The sequence below is a fragment of the Phascolarctos cinereus genome, unplaced genomic scaffold (assembly GCF_003287225.1).
Source record: "Phascolarctos cinereus isolate Bilbo 61053 unplaced genomic scaffold, phaCin_HiC Scaffold_4;HRSCAF=312, whole genome shotgun sequence".
In the NCBI taxonomy this organism is placed as follows: Eukaryota; Metazoa; Chordata; class Mammalia; order Diprotodontia; family Phascolarctidae; genus Phascolarctos; species Phascolarctos cinereus.
In genome coordinates, this window is record NW_027555847.1 from 18177983 (window position 1) to 18200679 (window position 22697).

Genomic DNA, 22697 nt, shown 5'->3' on the forward strand with positions numbered 1-22697 from the left:
CCAATGCAAAGTTGATGAGCACACCAACCATGCCTTCACCCAAGTCATACTAAGAATGGTCAATATCCCAGCCCCCCAAGACAGATCCCGTGGCTTTTTCATCAGAGACTTTTCCCCAATTTCACATTGGCCCATGAATAGCCACTCTCTGGGTTCAGTCATTTGGCCAGTTTCCAAATCCACCTAACTGTACCATCCTCGAGCCCACATTTCACCATCTTGTCCAAAATGTTAGCTTGAAAAACTTTTCAAATGTTTTCCTGAAAACATTTGTATATATGTATGAGATAAATCGGGTCTACTGCTAAACAGTGTGAAACTGTTTATAACCCTATGAAAAACCTATGAAATGAAATCTGTTTAATCTGACATGATGCACTTTTTTAATTAAATTAAATTTTATTTTATTTTATTTTCAGATCCACATTTTCTCTCTTATACTTCTGTCCTTATCTTCCTCCCCTTCTGCCTATACTTGAGAAAGCCATAGAAACAAAGCCCCTGTTATAAATACACACACACACACACACACACACACACACACACACACACACAAATATATATCAAGCAAAACAGATTCCCACATTAGTCATGTCCCAGAACAGATGTCTCAAACTCGACTCTGACGTCATCGCCATCACCTTTCTAGTAGGAGGTGGGAACATGTTTCATCTTGAAGCCCTCTGAAACTGTCTAGTCAGAGTTCCTGAATCTTTCAGAGCCTTTTGTCTTCACAGTGTTGTTGTTACTGTATAAATTGTGCTCACTTCATGCTGCGTAAGTTCATACAAATGTTTCCAGTTGTCTCCAAAGTCTTCCTGTTCGTCTCTTCTTATGGCACGCTAGTATTCCATCACATTCATGTACCATGACTTAGTGAGCCATTCCCCAGTTGATGGGTATCTCCTCAATTTCTGAATATTTGTGTACATGTGGGCCCTTTTCCTCTTTTTCTTTGGGGGTCTAGGCCTAGGGGTGGTATTGCTGAATCAAAGGATATGCAGTTTAATAGCTGTGGGGGCGTAGTTCCAAATTGTCTTCCAGAATGGCTGGACCAGCAGTACATTGGTGGCCCTGTTTTCTTTAGTCTCACCAGCATTCATCATTTTCCCCTCTTGTCAACTTTGCGGGTCTGATGGGTGTGAGATGGGACCTCAGAGTGGTTTTAATTTGCATTTCTCTAATTCTTCGTGATTTAGAGTATGTTTTTCACATGGCTGTCAATACTTTGGATTGCTGCCTCTGAAAATTGCCTGCTCATATGCTTTGACCTGACGTGATGCATTCTTGATGACTGCCCCACCATCGCACATGTGCGTGTGCACACACACACACACACACACAGAGATATACAGACATAGAAATGCACGCCATGCTGGTTTCAGCTCTCTACATTCTCACAATCCATCTTTTAATGAAATGTTTTAGAATTTTGTGAGGAATCAAATTCAGGTTCATTGGTGGCCTTGATACGAAAAGAAATCTGACCTGTCGGGCATTAACCAGTAGCTTTTCCTTATATACTTGTAAAGATACTTCTAAGTGCTGCTGCTATCTGGCAGGTCTGTAGAGCTCTGAAGTTTGCAGAATGCCTGTTCACTTTACCTGCATGCTTTACCTCTGTTACCTCTTTGCTGTTCAGTTGCTCTCAGGTAGAGGTGGGGGGAGCAGGGCACCAGTAATAGGGGAGTAATCTCCATTTTACAGAGAAGGAGATCATTCAGAGAAATCTGAACAAAGTAAAGTAAACTCTGTACTTTCTGATGCCTCTTCCTCCATTTGTACCCACACACTCATGAGACTGGTTTCCCAAAGATGAATTGTCCTGGGAGTTCATCATTGCTCCCACATGACTTGGAAGCTTGGCGCCTTGAGAGGAGGGTGGTCAGCTTCAGGGACGTCCCTGGCGGTGGTCCCCACTGACTCAAGAGTGGGCCTGCACCCTTGACGCCATGTTTCCTCAGCTTGCCTGGGGACCCTTCTCTGGGAGAGAAAAGAAATCTGTACCGGCCGACAGGGAGAAGTTCCCTGTAGGCTACTATCCTGCCAGTAAATAATTTCAGTTCTCCAGCAATGGAAAGGGTATCCCTGCTCGCTTTTCCATTAGTGGGATTCTGTGACTGGGCCACCAGGAAGCGAGGAGCCCTCCAGATTAAGCTTCTAAAAGTGGAAAGAACAAAAAAGGAAACAGTGCTGTGCCACCAGGGCAGCCAGATGTGGCCCCAGAAAACCTGTAAGCAAACACTTCTCCCCTTCTTCATGAAGGCAGGGGCCAGTGGTGCAGAGTAATGCATATGTTCTCGCACTCAGGGGACATCTGCTGGCTAGCTTTGCCACACTGCTTTTCCCCCTCTTTTTCAGTCTTTGTTCTAAGGGAGGGTTTTCTAGATAGGGTGGGGGGGAGCGATAGAAAAGCATTTAAGAAGAGATGGCATGGGCCAAGTAATCACTGGAGGAAGGTGAGCTATGAGACAGAGGGGGGGGCACTGTTGGCTTGCCCCACGTAGCCAGGCTGCAGCTGCCCATGGAGCTTGTGCCCACAGGTTCCCAGAGTCCAAGGGAGAGCTTAGAAACTTGCTCGCTTCTGGCCTACAGTCATTGCCCCAAGCAGAGCAGAGAAATTGGACTTGCTTTGGGAAGACACCTGAAAAAATTTCATCCATAAGCTGTGGATGAACTATCTCATTAGCTTGGAGATCCAGTCAAGTCAGCAAACATTCTGCACTGGGGAAAAAAAGACCAGGGATCCTTCCTTTAGGCCACAGTCCTGATGGGGAAGAGGAGCTTCCTCTTCAGATCAGTTTGCAAGAGCCGGGAGCCTTTGACTTACTGTGGGGGGGGGGGAGGTTGGGGCGGTCGGGTCTTCATTTGAGGAACCCTTTCCAGAAGGGAACATTTACTAAGGAGAGGAGTGGAGAAGGGAGGGCGGGGGAAGAGCCCACCAGTCGTAAGAGTTGGCTCCCCCTTGGTGGTCTCAGTCTGTGGTCCTCCAAAGGGATCCTCAAAGACGTTCCAACACACTGGTCATGGTTTGAACATTTGTGGAGGTCCTCATGGTTAGTCTGTGGACAGCCAAGACAACAGAAATTTAAGAGGGATTCACTAGGAGAGAATGCTGTTCTCCTGAGTGGAAAAAGTATGTCTCTCATCCCGGATGAGAAAGGGCCATATGAGCCCCTCAGTATTGGAGATGAAAGGGAGCTACACTCCCCACAGTGTCTGGCACATGTAGGCACTCAGTAAATATCGATTGATGGAGGGATTGACTTTGGATTTCATTGCCTTAGAGCAGAGGGGAGGCCAGTTAGTGCCTACACCCTTGGTAGCATAATGGAAATTGGGCTGGGCTCAATGTGAAAGATCAACTTTTTTGTCTGCGTTCTACCACTTACTCTGTGACACCTTTTAGCTTCAGGCAAAATCCCTGTCACAGAGGGTTGCGCATCTCACAGGGTTGTTGAGATAGTAACAACTCACAATTCTCCATCTCTGGTCTTTATAAAATGCTTTCTTCAGAATCTTTGATGTGAGGAGAACACATATCACCATACCCATTTTATTGCTGAGAAAACTGAGACCAGAAAGGTTACAAGGGTGGGGAACCTTCGACCTCGAGCCACGTGTGGTCCGCTAAGTCCTCAAGTGCAGCCTTTGACTGAATCCAAACTTCACAGAAAAAAAAATCCCCTTCATAAAAGGATTTGTTCTGTAAAACTTGGACTAAGTCAAAAGGCCACACCTGAGGACCTGGAAGGCCACATGTGGCCTCAAGACTGAAGGTTCCCCCATCCCTGTCAGTGACTTACCCATGGTTGCATAGCCATCCAATGTTAGGACAAGGATTTGAACCCGGATCGTCAGATACCCCAGTTCAGCATTCCTTCTGCTACACTGTGCTGCTCTTTGATTATTTCTAGTAAGAGTCTCATGGCTTTGTTTTTTTAATAGGCACTCAAAGTAAGGCAAGCGGACGTAACCAGAGAAACTGTCCAGAAAAGTGTCTGTGTTCTGAGCCAGCTGGTAAGAGAACTTGTAAAGTCCTCGAAATCCGTGCAAAGGGAATCCTTGGGAGAAGTCGAGACTTTGCCAGGGTCTGATTATTGTGCTCCCTCAACTGTCATCTAGCAGCTTCACACTCATAATTAATATCTCTACCACCTTTCCACCAAAGGGTGAAAATTGCCACTGGTTTTCCCAGCAATTAACAGATTTAGTAAAAAGTGGAGGAGGAGGAGGAGGAGTTAAAGTCTTACAGGTAAATTTAGCTCAAATGGGGGGTTTGGTGGGTTGATTTTATCCTTAATTTTTCCTCTTTTATTTTGTTTGGTGTGTTTGATTTTATTCTTAATTTTCCTCTTTTATTTCTAAGTATTCTAAGCACTGTGCTAGGCACTTAGGACAGAAGGACAAAGCCATTCATTCTGCAGTATTTTTTAAGGGCTTTCTGGGTATAAGGTGCTTTGTAAAGCGGGGAGCATACGAGCTCAAGGATGAAAAGAGTTCTTGTCCTCCTGGAAGCTGATGAGTGAATTCATGGCCATGGGCGGAGGAGGGCACCAACTCTACTCTCAAAGAATTTACAGTCTAATGGAGGGGAAGGCCTGTGGACAAGAAACTGTGCAAGAAAGTACACTCAGAGTCGTTTCAGAGGGGAAAGAGCGCTCCTATTGGGGTCGGGTAAGGCCCCCTGTAGGAGGCAGCATCTGAGCCTACCCTTAGAGTAAGCCAGGGATTCCAGAGGCAGAGCTGGAGGCCTTGGGGGAAGGGCCAGAACAGGAGGAGTTGAGGCCAGGAAGGCCACTTTTTCGGCCACTGTCTTGGGCCTGGTCCAGAAGTAGATCCTTGACCAGAACTGGGCCAGGTTTATCAGACAGTTCTCATAGGGGCAGCTTGCCAGTATCTGCTATACTAGGTACTTCCCAGTGGTCCTGGGTACTAGAGAGATAGCCTGGCCTAGGATCCAGCTGGCAGTGGTCATCTTCCCCAGGTTCCAGGCAAAGATCTGAGCAGGCCGCCCAGTTTCCCCACTCAGACCCATGGGGCTTTTATCTTTGGTGATCACCTCTGGAGTCTAGAGTGGACCATTGTTTCACTTACTCCTGGGTCAGCCCAAGGTTTCTGGTACAGTCCCAGTGCCAAAGTCCACCATATCTGGGGTCTGGACTCTGGAGGTCATGGGACACAATGTGAGCCTTGGTCAGATGGGTAGTAGACAGAGGTGTCTCATCACTGCCCTCCCTACAGCGGTGGGCCATTCATTGGATGCATGGTTGCCCACCTCAGTAGGTGCAGGGGTGCAAGTAGCAAGTTGGATTGGGTATGATACCTTCAGGTGCTGACTGCTCAAGAATCTACCCGCAGGCCCCCCCTGTCCTATCCCGTCTCAGGCTTCTAGGGCTGGGTAGGAGCTGGAGGCCCCCCTCGTCCTTCAGATACATTTCCTTGTTAACTGCCTTGCTGGTAGATGAGGTTTCTGTTCTCCATTGGAGGAGGAGGAGGAAGTTTTTGATTTTTTCCCAGTGTGTTTTTTTTTTTGCTTATCAAAGTCCAATGCCTGGTTTATTTATTCCTATTTTGTGAACCTGACAACAATTAACAAACTTGAACATCACCCCACATACAGAAAACAGAACAAGAGAACAGCGTGTGAAACCAGGAATTCTCACTAGGTCCAGCTGGTCTTTTAAGTCTAGCTCAGATTTAACAGTGTCGTTTGAGCACTGCCCTGCCTACCTGTGTCCCCTTCTGAACTTCCTTCTACTCTCTTGTGGGAGTGGGGGTGTTTTGTTTTGGGTTTTTTGGTTATTCATTGATGTTCTCTTCTCTTTTCTGGCATCCCAACACAATCTCCCAATCCCTCTTTGACTCTTCCCAAAGCTCCCCTTGTCCCAAATACAGTGAAGCAAAACAGATCCACACATTGGCCCTCCCTGCATCCATCGCCTTTCTGCCCACAGGTGGGAGGCACGATTTGCCGTCATGGTCCTCTGAACAGACTGTGATCAGTCGTTGCATTCATTTGAGTCCTGAAGTCTTTCCCAGGTGCTTTCCTGAACAGTGCTGTAGTCATTGTCTGTCCAGGCTTTGCTCTTCTCACTTGCTGTCAGGTTTCTCTGAATCTGGCCCTTTCATCATTTCTCATAGCTTACTAGTATTGCGTTATAGTCATATACCATATACCATGTACTGTAACTTCTTCAGCCATTACCCACTTAATGGGCACCCACTTTGTTTCCAGGTCTTTGCTACAACAAAGAAGTGCTGCTACAAATGTTTTTGTTCATATGGTTCCTTTCTCCTTTTCTTTGATCTCTTTGGGGTGTATGCATATTATAGTTTATTAGTAGTGGTGTTACTGGATCAAAAGGTATGCACAGTCTAGTGATTTTGGGGTGTAGTCTATTCGGCAGTGGCTGAATCAATCTGCAACTCCATCAATATCACGTTCATGTTGCTGTCCTCTCACAACCCTTCCCAGGGGTTGTCATTGTCCTTTTCTGTCCTTTTACCAATCTGATGGATGTTCGGTGAAGCCTTAAAATTGTTTTAACTTGCATTTCTCAGTGCTGGTTTGGAGTGTTTCATATTACTTAAGCCTTCTACATGCCAGCGAAACAAATAGACTTCCTGTTCTCCATACATGACATTCCATCTGAGGGCAAGTCAAAGCAACAAGCATTTATTAAGTACCTTCTGTATGCCAGGCACTGAGCTGAGCTCTGGGGATACAAAGAGAGGCAAATAACAGTCGGTGCTCTCTGGAGGCTCACAGGGTAGCAGAAGAGACGACATGTAAACAACTGTGTACCAGTAAGATAGAAATGGGCTAAATGAGAAGATCCGCCCTGAGGGAGGCGAGAAGATCGAGAGATTAAGGGGGACTAGGAGATGTTCCTTGTGGCAGGTAGGACTTCAGCCAAGCCTCCCTGGAAGGTGCAGAAGAGGAGGGAGAGTCCCAGTTGTGCAGGAATGCCATTGCAAACACTCAGGTGGAGATGGCACACGCTCCGTGCAGAGCAGTGGTGCTGGAGGGGAAGGAGGGGTGAGAAAACTGGGAATGTAGCAGGGAGCCATCAGGTGAAGATCTCCAAAAGCCAAACCAGAGTTCCTGTTTGATCCCCTAGATAAGAGGGAGCTGTTGGAGTTTATCAAATGGAGAGGGGTAGATGATGGGGCCAGACCTGCGCCTTAGGGAGATCACTTTGACAGCTGAGTAGAGGTGGGCCTGAGGCTGGCAGACCTGTCAGGCATGAGGTGGGGAGGGGCCTGTACCCGGGGAGTGACAGTGTCAGAGGAGAAAAGGGGGCATGCTCTAGAGACAAAGATAGAATTAGCAGGGCTTGAAATGGGGCCGATGGCATGTGGCACCTCAGAGAATCTCTATCTGCCTTCCAAGCACAGGATAGAGCCACCTTCTGTAGGCTTTTCTGGATCTCCACAAAAGTTGTCCTTCCATCAACACCATCCCCACCCCACCCCAATACTTTGTATAGATTTTATCATCTCCTCTGCTGTTTTCTCTCAGGCATGTGCAGGCTAAGTCCTGCTTCAGGGCAGCACTTGGGCCAGTCCCTGCACCTAGGTCCATACTCGATAAATACCAGTTCCCCTGCAGTGTGCTCCTTGCTCAGGTAGATGAGGAGGAACCAGTTGGTGTATTCACAGACTTGGGAGATTCAGCATCAGAGCCATTTATTTATTTGTTTGTTTGTTTGTTTATTTCTCAAACAAGCCCTGTCACAGTGGAATCCTTTATACTGCATGGATAGAAAACTGACTGGGAGGCTGGAGGCAAAAGGTGTGGATTAATGGGTATTTCTTTAGCTAGGAAAGTACGGTGATTTGCCCAAGATCAGTAGTAGGACTAGTCTTATTTGGCATTATTATAATTGATTAGGATCAGGAAGTGCCCAGGGTACTCCCCAAGTTTACCTGTTAAGCCCATCGGTTGCTAAAAAGCCTTAGCCTGTAGAGTGAAACTTCAGAAAGTTCTCACATGAAGGTGGGCAAGGAGCTTGAGGATGAGCAAACGTGAAGTCACATAGTTAGGGGGAGCGCTACTGAGAGTGACGGACTCTGTCCTCAGGCAGGGGTCTGGGACTTAATGTGGAACATCCAATACTTAGCGCCGTGGCCTGTGTGTGAACCAGGAGCTGGGCGGTGGCCACACGCCACAGAATTTCAAGGAGAGGATAGATGTGACAGCAGGAAGCACCGTAGTGCGACCGTACTATGTGCAGTTCTGATCACATCCTGATCACACCTCAAGAAAGCGTGGGAGCACTCCAAGAAAGGTACCTATAGTGATGGCTCCAGGGGCTGGAGAGAGGTGCAGGGGACCTCAGTGGCTCTCTGATCAGACTCACCCCCAAAAGAATCCACAGTATAACCTACCTGACCAGGGGTCCCCCAGCCTTTGGAAATCTCCAATGAGGGGTTACCTATCACCAGCTGAGGCAGCCCATCCTTTGGGACAGCTCTGATTAGAAGTTTTTCTTACCCTGAGCTTAAATCTGCGTTTCTTTTCCACTTTTGCACTTGCCTCCTTGTTTTTCCTTGGAGGCCAAACATCTTAAGTCTTCTTATCTGTGACAGACCTTCAGATACTTAAAGACAGCTCTCCTGTCCCTTCTCTTGCTGAGGCTAAGCCTCCAAAGGCCCTTTGGCCAGCGCTCAGGTGACCTGTTGCCACCCTTTACCCTCCTCTGGGAGTTCTCTCAGTTATTACTGTCTTTCCTAAAATATGGCATGGTCAAGGGAGGGGGCGGTCTGACCACATCAAGAGTCCATTGATTTCCTCCTTTCTGGACCTGAGTCTTTCCCAGTGCAGCTCAATGTTTTGCTAGCTTTTGGGGCAACCATAGCACCCTGTTGGTCCATATGGAGGCCAGAGTTCACCAGAACGCCCATATCTTTTTCAGACAGACTGGATCTGTAACTCTGCCTACCCCGTGCTATGAAATCTCCTCCCTTCGCCCCTGGCTGTCACTTCACCTTGGAAACTCAGAATTGTGTTCACCCTCTCCATGACTCCCCCACATCAGTCACCAATTTGTTTTCTTTGGTAGATTTGAGCCAGATTCTGAGAGAACATTTCCCAGTTCTTTCAGGATGGCTTTGAATTCTACTGTCATGTTTATCAACCTTTCTGAATTCCTTCACTGACAAAAATATTAAGTAAAACTAGTTCAAGGACTAATTGTCATGGGACAACATTTGTTATGTCTTGTTACAAGAAGGGAACCACAAATAAAGTGTGGAAAGGAACAGCTAGGCATGGGGTGGTCTGGGCAAAAAAAAAAAGTTCTGAATGTTCATTATGGACCATAATTTACTATAAACCACTACTATAAAAATATTATTAAAAAAAACAAACAAAAACTCAAAATGAAATTGTGAAGGAAAATGACATTTAAAGCCAAGAAACAATCATTCCCTTTTTGTAATAAACACAATTGGTATTGCATGCACTTTTGATCTGTGCATATAAAAATTGGCCTCCCATGAAGTCTTTTTCTTTAAAAAAAAAAATTAGCAAACAAAAACAAAACCCTTATAACAAATATTCGTAGTCAAGTGAAACAAATTCCCACATTAACCATGGCTAAAAAAAAAAGGCTCTATGTGCACCCTGAGTCCATTCCCTCTTTCTGGGCCAGGAGGTAAGTTGCCTGTTTCGTCATGGCTTCTCCAAAGTCATGGCTGGTCAGAGTTCTGAAGTCTTTCAGAGTTCTTTGTTTGGGATAAATGGTTCTCCTGATTCTGCTCACTTGAGCGAAGTAAGCTTCCATTCATGCAGGTTTTCCAAGTTCCTCTGAAACGTCTTCTCCATGAAACCTTTCTTTTATTACTTCTTCATGGGGGTGGAGTTGAGCCTAGGTTCTTGATGACAGAGTGGAGAGCAAGTTCAGCCAGATCCCCCCAGGCTAAGGCTTCAAGGGGCGGGCTCAGGGACCGGCTGAGACTGGCAGCTGAGAGCCAGCAGAGGAGGTCGCTGGCCACTAGTCCCCCGGGACCTGAGATGCTTTGGCTACGGCATCTTCCACACCTTCGCAGAGAGCTGATGGTCTATATCCCTAAGGAAATACATGCCCAGATGACATCACAGATTCTCACAGTGCTGCAGTGAAGGCCTGAGAAGGGTCCAGAGAAGAGGAACAGGCTTCAAAGCTGTAGATTCTCAGTGGAGGAAGAAGGACATCATTCACTGACCCTCCCATGTGACACTCCATCTTCTGACTTTTCACTGGCTGGCTGTCCCCCAGTGCCTAGGATTCTCTCCTTCCTCATCTCTGCCTTCTGGCTTCCTTCAGGTCCCAGCTAAAATCTCAGTCCCCCTTAACTCTAGTGCCTCTCCTCTGGTGATTACCTCCAGTGTACCACAGTGGCTTACATGTTGTCTCCCCCAAGCTCCTGTGAACTCTTGGAGGGAAGAGGGTCTTTTGCCTTTCTTTGTACTCAGCAGCTGGCACATAGTAGATGCTTAAGAAATGCTAGTTGACTGTCTTCAAATACATGAGCATTTATGATATGGAAGACATAGTCTATAGGGCCTTAGTTCCCATGAACTGCATGGGAAATGACATTAAGTGATACTGGGAGAAAGGTTGGCTCTACCTAACAGGAGAGTCCAGCACTATGGAAGCTCAGCTCATCAAGGCAGCTTGTACCTTGAGGGCTCATTGGCTGTGTTTTGAACATCACCCTTGGCCAGTTGAGGCTTTGCAGACAGAAGGGCCTGGGACACTGGATGACCTCATGAGGTCCCTTTCAACTTGTGACTCTGTGGAAAAAATGTAGTTCGTTTGAAATCTCCTGTTTTCCCTCCTCTTCATTTTTCCTTCACTTTTGATAATTCCTCCCTAACAATGTTTTGTTTCTCTTGCAAGCCTCTCTATGGTTTACTCCAAGCAAAACTTCAGCTCATTACACATGCCTATTTTGAAGAGAAGGATTTTTCCCAAATTTCAATCCTGAAGGTAATTTTATAATGTGCATCTATGTGCCTCTGTAGGTGTGTTCTGCTAAAATATATATATATATTAAATTAAGTGGGGATGTGTTTGTGAAAGAGGTAATTTGTTAGCCAACACCCTGGACAGAAAAGTGGCATGTTGCATCTCTGATGAGTGAGGCTGGACCCCCTCTGCAATGTGCAGCTCCCTTGTGCGTGTGGAAGCCAAGCCCTATTAGCTTCTAATTAGGAATAATTCAGTAAACTAAAAGAGAATTCAGTTTGAAGAAACACCCGATTACAATGGATCCCTGAAATAGTCATTTCTCTCTGCTGTGCTCTGCTTATGAAAAAGCTGTCCTTTTGGTAAAGTGAAGATATTGGGCAGTTTCTCTGGCCTCTAACACCCATCCCCTCTAGTCCAAAGCAAAGCATCATGCAGCTGCTTCCTGGAAAGTGAGCCATCAGTTTTCTTGAGCATTGCCTGCCTGTGGCATCGAACTCCAGCTCTGCCGTTGACTTTTGCTGCATCACAGTGACTGTGCCGGCGGGCACCCCGTCTTAGTCCTGCAGAGGAGCAGGGAGCAGAATATGAATCAGGAGCTAATCCTGGCCCAGAAGGGGGCTTGGCTTCTCTCTGTCTTGCTCTGCGGCTCTGAGCTCTCTCTTGGTTCTGGTTGAAGAAATAAAAACAAAACCTGTGCTCTTAGTGAAGGGATATGGGGGAAGGGAGATTGTAAAGCAGGGGGCCCATATTGTCTCCACGGTGGAGGTGCCTAGTACATTCAACTCCTCCAGTAGTAAATAGCCATTTTCTCCTTATCTCTACTGGATTCTACAGTATTTCCAGTTCACAATGTTGAAATGTCATAATTACTGTCTCTTAAAATCTGCATTTCCTAGGAGCTCTATGAGCATATGAATAGTTCCTTGGGAGGAGCTTCCATAGAAGGGTCACAAGTATACCTTGGTAAGTCACACTTTGCTAGCCAGAAGAGACCCTCAAGGTTCCTGCTGGACAGACTGATTGATCTGTTCAGTCTCGTCCTCAGGCTCTGCTCTACTGGCCCTGAGGTTCCCTCTGTCCATTATGGCTTGAGCTTTCATCGCACATATCTAGCTTTGGGCAGACTTTCCTCAGATGTGTGTCTCTAGCCTTTATCTGCAGAAGGGAACTCTGTTGAGATGCTGGAACTGTCTGAAGTGTGGTCGCCATCTATACATTATGTCACCCGTCGCAGACTTTTGTTATCTGTCAAACTTCCTCGCTCCCACATAGGCCTCCTCTGCCCCCTGCATTCAATACAGGCTCATTGTTACATATGTTGAGTATGTGTATTATCTGTGCAGGCCCAGTGTAGAGTGGAGGTGTAGACAGTATCCATCTAGTTGGTTATGTATATCTGTATTACCCTCTGCAGCCAATTAGAAGATCTTCAGGGAGGTCAAGAACTGTCTTCATACAGTCCTGGACCCAGTGGCTGTTCAATAAATCCTCATTATCAGGAAATATTTATTGAGTTCTTCTTTGATATTGATAAAAAGCAGTCTCAGTGGTGGATTCTCCTCTTAGCACAATGTACTCACTAAAGACATCCCTCATGCAAATCGTAAGCAAGTTCACAATGACGCATCTTGTATGAAAACAAATTTTCTCCAAACTCTGCCTTTAAATGATCATGAAAAGTTATCACTAGAAAATGTTAAAAGATTGGTTCAGAAAGGGCAGCAGTAACAACGGGTAAGCCAGGAAGACAGATCATGGTAGTAGTGGTGGTTCTTTGTCCCATAAATGAGATTATTTGCCCAATTGGAAAAATGGTTCTAAAGGCCCTGTCCCCCAGATCCCAGAATATCTCTAGATATTTGTCTCCCATGCAGCCTTGTTTCAAAGCCACGTTTATTTAATCTTGGGATGTTCATGCTCCTTTGCCCCCTTTCCCCTCCACATGGCAGTTGGGGAAGGGGCCATTCACAGACTGGCTTCTTTTCACTGCAGGTCTTTCCCCAAGAGATCTGGTCCTTCAATTTCGACACAAGGTATGATTCTTTGTTGGGCTCGAAAAGCAAAAGTAGGAGGCACTTTCCTTGCATTTGTTCATTGGACAGAATGTAGTGTTGCCTTTAAAAATGTTGCTTTCTTCAGATACGGATCTAAAATTCCAGCGCTTCCTCCCCTTCCCTGCCCCCCAGATAAAAGGGAACTCTGCCATATTTCTAGTTTAACCTGAGTCATTTCTTTCATGACTTTTTTATATTCCTATCACAAATAGCAACCATTTTCTCCGAAGTTTTGTTAATCACAGACTTTCTGTTAAGTAAGATTTTACAAGGCAAATTTCATTCTTAGTTTTATTTATAAGTGTAAAAAAAAAGAGGAAGAATACAATGACAGGACATGCTCTAAGGAGAATACAAAGAGTATCACTACTGTTTGTTTCTCTCTGGGGTTATGTCTAAATGTCTGGATCTCAATCAGAACATGGAGCACCATTTTTTTTTTTGGACTTAGCCAAGCATCTGTGGAATTTGAGGTGCCCCACCGAGAAGGGAGTCTAAAGACTGGAGTTGGGGGGGAACATTTTAAATGTCCATCCTGTTTTTTGGTCTGCTGTCATTGGCATAGGCATAAGGCATTTTCCAATCAACCTCTCTCCATTTTGAATATGTGAATGTTGACCAGCCTGTTCACAGGGACTTCTGTAGCTCTCTAGACAAGCCAGCAGCTGCTGTCTTTCTCCCTGTGGCTGGGATGCATCACTTTGAGAAAAGGCAGGAGCATTAAATAATGTATCCCATTTTTAGAGGCACAAATAACCTTTGTAGCATTAGGTTAGCATCTAGGTTAGAGTTAATCTTTTTTTCAGCATAATTTCCTTAGGACTTTATTCGCTTAGCAACAGAAGTTGTATAAAAATGGGATGTTTCATAGCAATTGAAAAATAACCCCTAGGAGTGGGAATATTGAGGTTGGGTTCATTTGTAATCATCTTATGGTTTCTTATTTTCTTTCTCTGGGCAGGTCTTAATCCTATTTAAGCTGATTCTTCTGGAGAAAAAGGTGGGATTTGAAGGGCAGGGCCTGGGAGAGTATTTAAAGTTTATTCTTTGCCTATTAAATAGCTTAGCTGGAATGAACCTAACACCTGGCAGTGGAAGGGGCCTGTAGAAGTGGGTGTGTGCCTTTTGTTTGTAGATCTAATGCAGAAAATGAGGGCTTTTTGATCTTTGAGGGGAGCCAACTCTTGCAGGGCAGCAGCCAGTTCCATACAGTTGTATTTTATGCCACAACACAGGAGGTTTTTTAATTAAATGCCCATTGATGCTGACGTCAGCATGCCCCATCTGTTATAGTAGGCTTACTTTCCTCCATCAGACCTGCTTACCAAGTGCCACCTGACTGTTAGCAAAGGCTGGAGAGAGAGGCTCATTTTTCCCTTGAAGGAGCCATGTTTCTTCTCCACTGCCATCTTTGTCTTCAAGTCTTCTTTTTCTTTGAGATTGGGTCTTCCTGCTTCAGCCAGGATGAAAGTGCAAGACCACTGGAGGACCCAGTCCTACTGCACAGGAGCATTGAACATCTCTTGTTTTCAACCTGGGCCAACTCATCCCTCCTTAGATACTTTGGTGACTCCTACTCCCCAGGGTTTACCATATTGGTGCTGGACTTCACTGGGGCCTCTGATTGTCTTTCCTTGACTACAGCTCAGAATTCCTGAGCTCAAGCCATCTGCCAGCCTCAGCTTCCCCAGAATCAAGGATCACACACAGGCCTGTGCCACCGTGTCCAGCCTTTAGGTCTTTCTTATAGAATCAGGACTCTTTTGGTGTGTGTTCCAAATGTCGCAAGTGTTTGTTTTAGCTGATATAAACAGATAACATACCATCTCAGCAAAGGAGTGGCATTTGCCTCTAGAGCTAAGCAAAGAGTTACTTGCATGGTGGAAATGCCAAAAGATCTAATGGAGCCTCCAATATTAAAAAGTAATAAGAAAATCATTTAAGATAGAAGAACATTGACAAAAGAGACCAGTGTGACAGAGGCTGAGTAGGGCGCGTGGGGGGGGGGGGTGTGTAACTCGAGTCTGTGGTGATACTTTGCATCTTTCTGTCCATACAATACCCATTTACTCTTCTTCTGAATAGAAGAGAACAGAAGTTTTGGGGGTCTGGCCTTGTGACACAGCAGCCCTAACAGATGTGGCAGCTCCCATGTAACGTGGTTCTGTCGACAAAGGGTCACACACCTTGGTGTCATTGGGTCCCTTGGTAAACAAGAGTGTCCACTTGAGAGTGATGGGCTTTGGCTACCTCGCCCTCAGGCCTGGTCTCACCTGGGCCTCTCTGCCCACCAAACGGAGGCAAGAACTGGCAAGTTTTCCCAAGTTTTCTCTCTGCAGTAGGCTGAGCTGGAAAACGTCCTCCCTCCAGAGAGTAAAAGTTGCAAAGCCAACCTGTCCCCTGGGCTGGCTCTCCAAGTGATGCTATTTAATTAGCGAGGAAGCTAGGGCAGCTGAGCAGATTTGCTGCTTTGTTTTGGTTTCTGTTTCTTCCATAGCTGATTTCTCATTAGCCAGATTTGTTTTAAGTTTGTTTTCTAATTGAATCTGTGTTTCTAATTTAAGCAATTGTGAATCCATTTCAGGTTCTGTTTTATATTTCTCCAGTGAATAGATTGGTAGGTGCACTAATGACTGTGTTATCCCTTTTTCCAGGTAAGAGAGTAGTTTTGACTATTTTTTTTAACTTCTAAAACTGAGGCTTTCATGTGATATTAGTATAAAAAACTCATTGGAATAAAACTTGTTTACATTTTTAATGTCATTTTAATGTGATGTTTCCCTTTTGAGATTGTTTCTATTTTCAAACAGAATTTTTTGTAGCCTGTGTTTTTAAAAGGTTGAAATGTTCACAGTTCTAGTTTGTTGGGCCTTAAACAGTGCCATTTCATCTCATGTTCTTCACGTCTCTGTTTTGAGCCACACTTGTGTTGTGTCTTGTATCCTGCAGGCATGATAGAACATGGCCTCCGGGACTGCTCCCAGTACAGGCCCAGAAAGAGCCTCTCTGAGGATGCCGGGCTCCAGCAAGCTACCCGTCCTGCAGATGACTGTGTTTCTGGGTCTGCTTCTGACATGTCGCATACAAATTCAGGAATGTGCATAAAAAAAGTCTCTGGGAGCCACGGAGGGGATGCCTCAAAGGCAGATGGGATCCTGGCCCGAACAGCAAAAGATGCCAGTGGCACACAAGCGTCCGATGGCTCTGGCCAGCCTGTGAGACTTCCTGTGCATGTGACCCCCGAGACATCCGAAAATGAATGGGAGGCCCTGGACCCTGGCGTCTTAGAGAGCACCAGCATGAGAGAAAAGGAACAGGTGGAGCATAAACAGACACACTTCCTTTCGAGGGACCGAGTACCCTCCGAGAGCCCTCCAATTACTGTGCAGCCTCAAGCTAACCTGGGCCAGGTGGTGTTTGTGCCAGGACTCATCTCTGGTTTGGAAGAGGACCAATATGGCATGCCATTGGCCATCTTCACCAAGGTAAGATTCCCAATACTCAGTCTAGTACCTTGAGAAATACCACAGGTGAGCTTTTTACGGTGTGAGAGCATCTTCAGATAGGCAAGTGTGGCCTCAGCTCTTTTCATTTTGGGTCATCTTTACATGTCCGGGGAATCTGTGGAAAGTCCCAAACGGTTACATGGAAGGCAGTGAGAGTTGGGCTGGGCCCCCCCAGCCGAAGCTCACAGCGCTCTGGTGACTCCAGAGATTAGCAATTCCGATGTGATGGTAACAGGCAGTGTCCAGGCTCGGGCTACCCTGCGCTGGCTTCTCCTAGATGAATGGTAGTGAAGGGACTCAGTGGATGGAGCGTGAGACATGGAGTCAGGAAGGCCCAAGCTCAGATCCTGTTTCAGACACTTACTAGCCGTGTGACTCTGGGCAGGTGACTTAATCCTCTCAGACTCAGTTTCATCATCTGGAAAACAGCACCTGCTGCCCCAGGTTGTTGGGAGGATCACGTAAGATGGTAAAGTGCTTAGCAAACCTTAGAGAGTCTCGGGAGCGCCAGCTGCCTCATCACCTTCGCCTCCACAGAGCCTCCGGGGCCTCCTGAGAGAAGTGGCGTAAGGAACGTGCCACTGAGATCCATTAGAATTAGCATTTTATAATCAGCCAGTGAGCACCCTCAACCTTCTTAGTTTTATAAGGAGAGCGGGAAGTGCTGCCCTGTTGAGGCACTGCGCACACCACTTGCAGTGTGTGTGGTGGTTTACTGAGGTCAGGCTGCCCATTTAGGGAGCTCGTCCGTAGGGCCAGAGCCTTGGAACAGACTCAGAGAAAGCGGGCTTCTCTGGGAGCTTGTGGAGGGCAAGGCCTGATTTTGCCCCTAATAAGCACTTATTCAGTGCTTGGTGACTTGACTTTGGTTCCCGCAGATTGAAACAGTTCAGTGCTCAAGCCTTCTGAGGATAGGAACGACTGGGAGAGCTCCCTCTGTATCCTTAGTCTTTCTCAGCTTATTACGACCCTCATCTGTATCCTCACTGCCTGTTTACTCTGCCGAAAGCGAATCTGCGTTTGGGGCGTGAAGTGGGGCCGTTGACCTTGGCACCTTAGGGTCTCTTCATTCCTCACTCCCTGGATTCTCCTCTTTCTGGTTCATTCCAACTAGGCCGGTAAGGAAATGCCTCCCCAGAGTCGGTGGTTACCAAATGAGCAGCCCCTGGAGATGGCCGTTGGGGCAGTCCTTCCAGTGGGAACAGTGACTGTGGAAAGAGGCAAACACTCTTCAAAATTGTCTTTGTTGACTATTTCCCAATCCTCAGGCTGGAGCTCTCTGCCGAATAATGGTCTGGGAGAAGAGTTGGTGGTCAAGGGGAGAGGCTCTAGGGGCCCCGGGAGAGATGAGATGCTGGGAGATTCCCATTTGGCTGGGAAGAACAGGAGCAGGAGCTGCCCTCCTGCTGAGGTGTTGGCTTCTCCAGAGCAGTCTTTGAGAGGACAGGGACAGGCTTCAAGTGAGCTGCCCTGGATCAGTTCTGAACCCTGGAGCAGGCCACTCTCCCCTCCTCTGGTCCCCAGTGTTACAGTCCCTAGGGGCCTAGGGAAGACCCACCAGAGGACGGTGGGCTCTGGGTGACGCTTTCTTAGAGAACTAGCTCAGAGAAGTCCTTCGAAAGACTGCCCCAGAACCTGTGGGCTGTGCATGTGTCTTCACTTCCTTTGGTTCTGGGTAGACATTAGCAGCTGACGTAATTTTCCAGTCTGGTTGTTCTGTTTCAGTCCTTGTTCTACAACTCTCCAGCCATTTCCTTAGAAATTTTAAAATCAATATTGTTTACATTTTTGCTATTTTAATTCCCTCAATAGAAATATTATAGGGTCTGCTGGCTTTTCATTTTCAGTTAATAAGCATTTATTGAGCACCTGCTGTGTACCAGGCATTGGGGGGTTGGGAGTGCTTACTCTTTAAAACATGAAAAAATAAAAATCATAGTGAAGGCTGATCAAAAATGCCAGCATTGACAATTAAAGTGTGCATTCAGAAAGGGGCATCCAAATGGAAATGAGGCTCCACTTTGACTTTGTACTTGATGGAATAGAAGGCAAAAATGAGGCAGGGCCAGGGAGGAGGACTACCCGCGGCAGAAGCTCGGAGAAGACAAAGCCAGCGTGGCCTTTCAAGGTACACCCAGAAAACGTTGCCGCATGGGAAGGATTTAGCACCAACAGGCCGGTCGTGGTGGGCCCTCACCTGCAGTCTCTGCTCTGAGGGAGGCTGAGGTTGACAGGTCAGCTGAGCTGCCTTGGATACAGTGCCATCAGGTTCCACACTGAGCTCTGCCCCATGCCATGATCCCCATTGGACCAGCGGCCTCCCAACCGTGCCCCAGAAGATTGGGTTTAGCTAGGATTTCTTATTAACAAACTAACCCTTGGTAATCAGTCAGCGAGTATTTATGAAGCCCCTGCTGTGTGATCAGCCGTGGTCAGTCCCTGACCTGGGCCTGAGTGGTTAGAAGAGTCTAGCCACTCTTTGGGAGAACATCAGCATTGACAGGGAAGGCCCCTGGTGGGCTATGAGGAGGAAGGCTAGAGAAGAAGACTGAGTCAGGTACTGAGCTCCATAAGAAAGGAGAGAGAATGCCTGGTGGTCACTGGAGGCTGGCTGGCCTCCAGGATCTAGGTGGGCAGAGGGAAGCTCAGTGGCTGAGGAGTAGTGAAAAACAGGCTCAGAGGGGTGCTGAGGAGCAAGGTGTTTGCTCCCTCCCTTCCTGGGAGCAGTGAATCCCCCGTGAGAGAAGGAGAGCTAAGCCTGCCCAGGACTGTTTTCAGGGGAAGCTGGTGTCAAGTGAGAGCCAGAGGAAGGGCATTAGCTTCTTAATTTAAGGCCAGAGATCCAGGGGCATAGGTGGGAGAGGTTGGTGAATCTGGTGTGACCTGGCGGGGTGGGGCGGAGGCAGTAAGATTGTGATCAGTCTGTGCGAAGGGGAGAGCAGGGGGTGGGAAGAAGGGTTTGCTCTGGCAGGCAGGGATTCTGGGATGAGGAGCTTGGAGACACGCTGGGCAGTGAGTCTAGGCAGAATATCTGTGGATGGGAGGCATTCTGGGAGGAAGGCCTATAGGGTGGTGGATAGAGTTTTCTGTCTGGTCTCACCCTAGGGCTTTGTGGGTAAGGCCTGCAGCCTTGGTGGACCCCTCCCAGCACCTTGTTCTGAGTTCTTTAACTCATGGGCAGGACGAGGAGCCAATCTGCCTGTTGTCCTGCCTGACCACCCTCCCCTGTCCCAAAGGACTGGACTTTTGTACATTTTAGGATAGGGGAAAGAAGATCCATTTTTCTTCAGATAACTGAAATTAAGAAAGAATAAAACACTCTAAGCAAAGATAATATATAATACATATATATTATAGTGTATATATAGCATACATTATGTACTATATATAGTATAATATGTAGTCTGTGTTATAGATATTCTAGCAGTGTTATGTAAAATCACAAATGTAATTCAGCCACATGTATTAAGTTAAGGTAAAGCCACAAACATTTATTGAGCTTTACCATGTGTCTGGCCCTGTGGTCATAGGGCAAGTTAAACGTCTATGTGCCAGAAGCTATACTGGGCACTGGTGATAGAGAAATCAAAACCAGCTGTCCCTGCTTGCAGAGACCCTCCTCAAAGAGGGGCAGTGGCATGGACTAAAATATCAGAAGCAAAGCGGGCAAAGTGCTGTAGGAAAATTTGAAAGACAGAGAATTGAGCAGGGCGTTTTACCCAGGAGGCAGCATCCGAACTAGCTTTTGAAAGATTTTGTTTCAGCCGATGAAAAGGAAGTATGTCCAAAACATGGAGATGGACGAAGGAAGGAAAAAGCATTCATTAAACACTTACTGTATTCCAGGCCCTCCAGGAAGTTCGGGGGACACAGATACATTGCAAGACAGTCCCTCTGCCCTCAAGGAGCTTACATCTTACTGGAGGAAACAATATATAAGTGGTAACTGGAGAGCATCGGTATGGGGAGTCGTGGGGATTGACGAGTTGGTCCAAAGGACAGTCAGTAATGCTGGCTCAATTACTGAGCCCTGAGCGAGAGACAGAAGGGTGGGGCATGCGGGCAGCAAGCTTGCCTGGGGTGGATGACCAGCTGGAACAGGAAGCATGGTCAGGGGCCTGCTTGAGTTGGTGCCTAGCCACTCACTAGTCGGGCAGCTCAGAAGACAGGTTGGATTGTGTGGTGTTCCTAGGAAGTCACTGTTTGAAACATAAAATGAGGGCTTTTCCTAAATTAGCTGCTTGAAAGCAGAGCTGCTGATTGTATCACAGAGGAGAAGGAAGTAGAAGCTCAGATCTGAGCTATGCCCATGTTGTTCTTTTAGATGGCTGAAAGTTCTCAGACATATACGTGACTTAACATGGTATCTTTTAGGAGAGATAATATGCCTACCATGTCCGTCTGTCTTTCTCTTTTTGGCATGCCGTTCGGAAGGCTGTGAGCTGATAGGGCAAAGCCAAAGGTCTGTACGCCCTAGGTCCTCCTATGGGAGGGCTGTCGTAGTTTGCCTCTAGCTGGTTCTACAGTCCAGAGCATTGTTTGTGCAGCTTTTGGAGAAAGGGCAAGATTAATGATATGCCTGGTCCTCTCATGGGGTTTTAATGACTCAAATTCCCGAGAGGAATTTGTAAACCTTCCTGGTTTACAGTAAGGTACACAGGAGGATTTCTTTTCTTCAGAGCTTAGATTATCTCATCAGCTCCCTGACTGCTTTCTGGCTTTTGAGTTAATAAGATCAAATGGAAGGCTATGAACCCTAAAGCTCCATGTAAATGCTGCGTCTTATTAATCCTGTGAATAAACTCTCAGCCAGGAGAGAACTTCCAAGGCCAAGGTGGCCGTGGGTCCCGTCTGCTCAGGTGCTTGGGGACAGCCTTCGGTTGGGCCCCCAGTTCATCCATGCCCCTTCCCATCCAGCCCACTCCAACGAGACAAATCATGGGCTCCATTTTCCCCACTGCAGTTCACATAAGGGAAAGACGTAGAACCTCTTGTGTTTTAAACCAGAATCCTTAGTATGCTCATTCGTCTTCGTTCACGTTGAAGACCAGCGTAGATTGAGGAGCTGTTAAAAAGCTGTTGGGGCCAGGACAGGGGCACACAACCAGGAGGCACAAGCCCAAGCCTTCCCTGGCTGTGTTTTGCTCTTACTTAGAGGGAAGAAAGACCTCGGCACTTCCTAGTCACCAAGAAGTCATTGGTGAACTTGTTTGGCATTGGGTGAATCACTGCAGCCCTTCTGTTTTGTAACCCCATATCTGACTGGCTCATCGTGTGGGCAGAGATCCTCAGGGCAGAGTCCAGGACCCTCAAGAGATGGCAGACACAGGGGACACACACCTACCAGAAGCCTGAGCAGGCCAGAAGGTGAGGAATCGGGGAGGCAACCACCTGTGGTCCAGAGCCAGGCATCGGCAGTCAGCCCGACTGCAAGGCAAGCTCCAGATTCAGCTCCGAGCTGGTCAAGGTGTGAGTGGGCCTAAGTCTGAACGTGTGAGAGGAGGGGAAGAATGGGCCAGTGAGCCCAGCTCTTCCTCCACGGTTGTCCTGAAGATGGATGGGGGGAGATCAGTCACTCACCCAGGCACTATAATTTGCACTGTAAATCATAGAACATTTTGATGATGGGTTTTAAAACTGTCAGTTATAAATTGCTATGATGCTCAACCCAATTAGTTCTGACAGCTAATGCTTTCAGATCCATATTTCTCTCTTCTCATGAGTGCCGAGCAGTAGTTCAGAACTGCTTCTGGGAAGGGAGAAGTATTGAGGGGGTTATTGAGGTGAAAGGAGAGGTGTTGAGATGTCCAGAGAGAGGCCAGGACTTGACTTTGAATTCCACCTCAGGCAGCACTTTGTACATCACAAGTCACTTCCCTGAATCTCACTTTCTTCATCTGCAAAATGGGTATAGTAATACTGTAGTACCCCTCTTGGGGCTCTTAGGAGATTCTGTGAAGGTTTGTGACCCCTGACCGTGTGCCAAGGAAGGGTTAGTTATCCCTGCCTCAGTGCCATCAATGCAATCGCTTCAGCTCTGTTGCATGTCTGTGTGGGGGACTCAGGTCTCTAGCCTCAGCCCCACGTCACCAACTCCCTGTTGGACATTTCACACTGGCTGTGCCGGGAGCATGTCTCCATGCCTAAAACAGAACTCGGTGGTGGCATCCTTCTGT

General features: G+C 46.9%; 1 protein-coding gene across 3 annotated transcripts in view; it reads left to right on the plus strand.

The window, feature by feature from the left end:
• The window catches only part of AVL9 (AVL9 cell migration associated), a 68453-nt gene that overhangs the window by 27466 nt on the left and 18290 nt on the right, over nucleotides 1–22697 (plus strand). For all 3 annotated transcript variants that reach the window (XR_002321064.2, XM_020968934.2, XM_078152098.1), the window contains exons 4-10: nucleotides 3949–4020; nucleotides 10890–10979; nucleotides 11858–11924; nucleotides 12954–12994; nucleotides 13977–14015; nucleotides 15600–15669; nucleotides 15965–16500. Coding sequence is in view for 2 of the 3 variants with exons in the window: in XM_020968934.2 (XP_020824593.1) it covers nucleotides 3949–4020; nucleotides 10890–10979; nucleotides 11858–11924; nucleotides 12954–12994; nucleotides 13977–14015; nucleotides 15600–15669; nucleotides 15965–16500 (915 nt within the window). In the remaining variant the exon portion in view is untranslated. The remainder of the gene's footprint in view (nucleotides 1–3948; nucleotides 4021–10889; nucleotides 10980–11857; nucleotides 11925–12953; nucleotides 12995–13976; nucleotides 14016–15599; nucleotides 15670–15964; nucleotides 16501–22697) is intronic.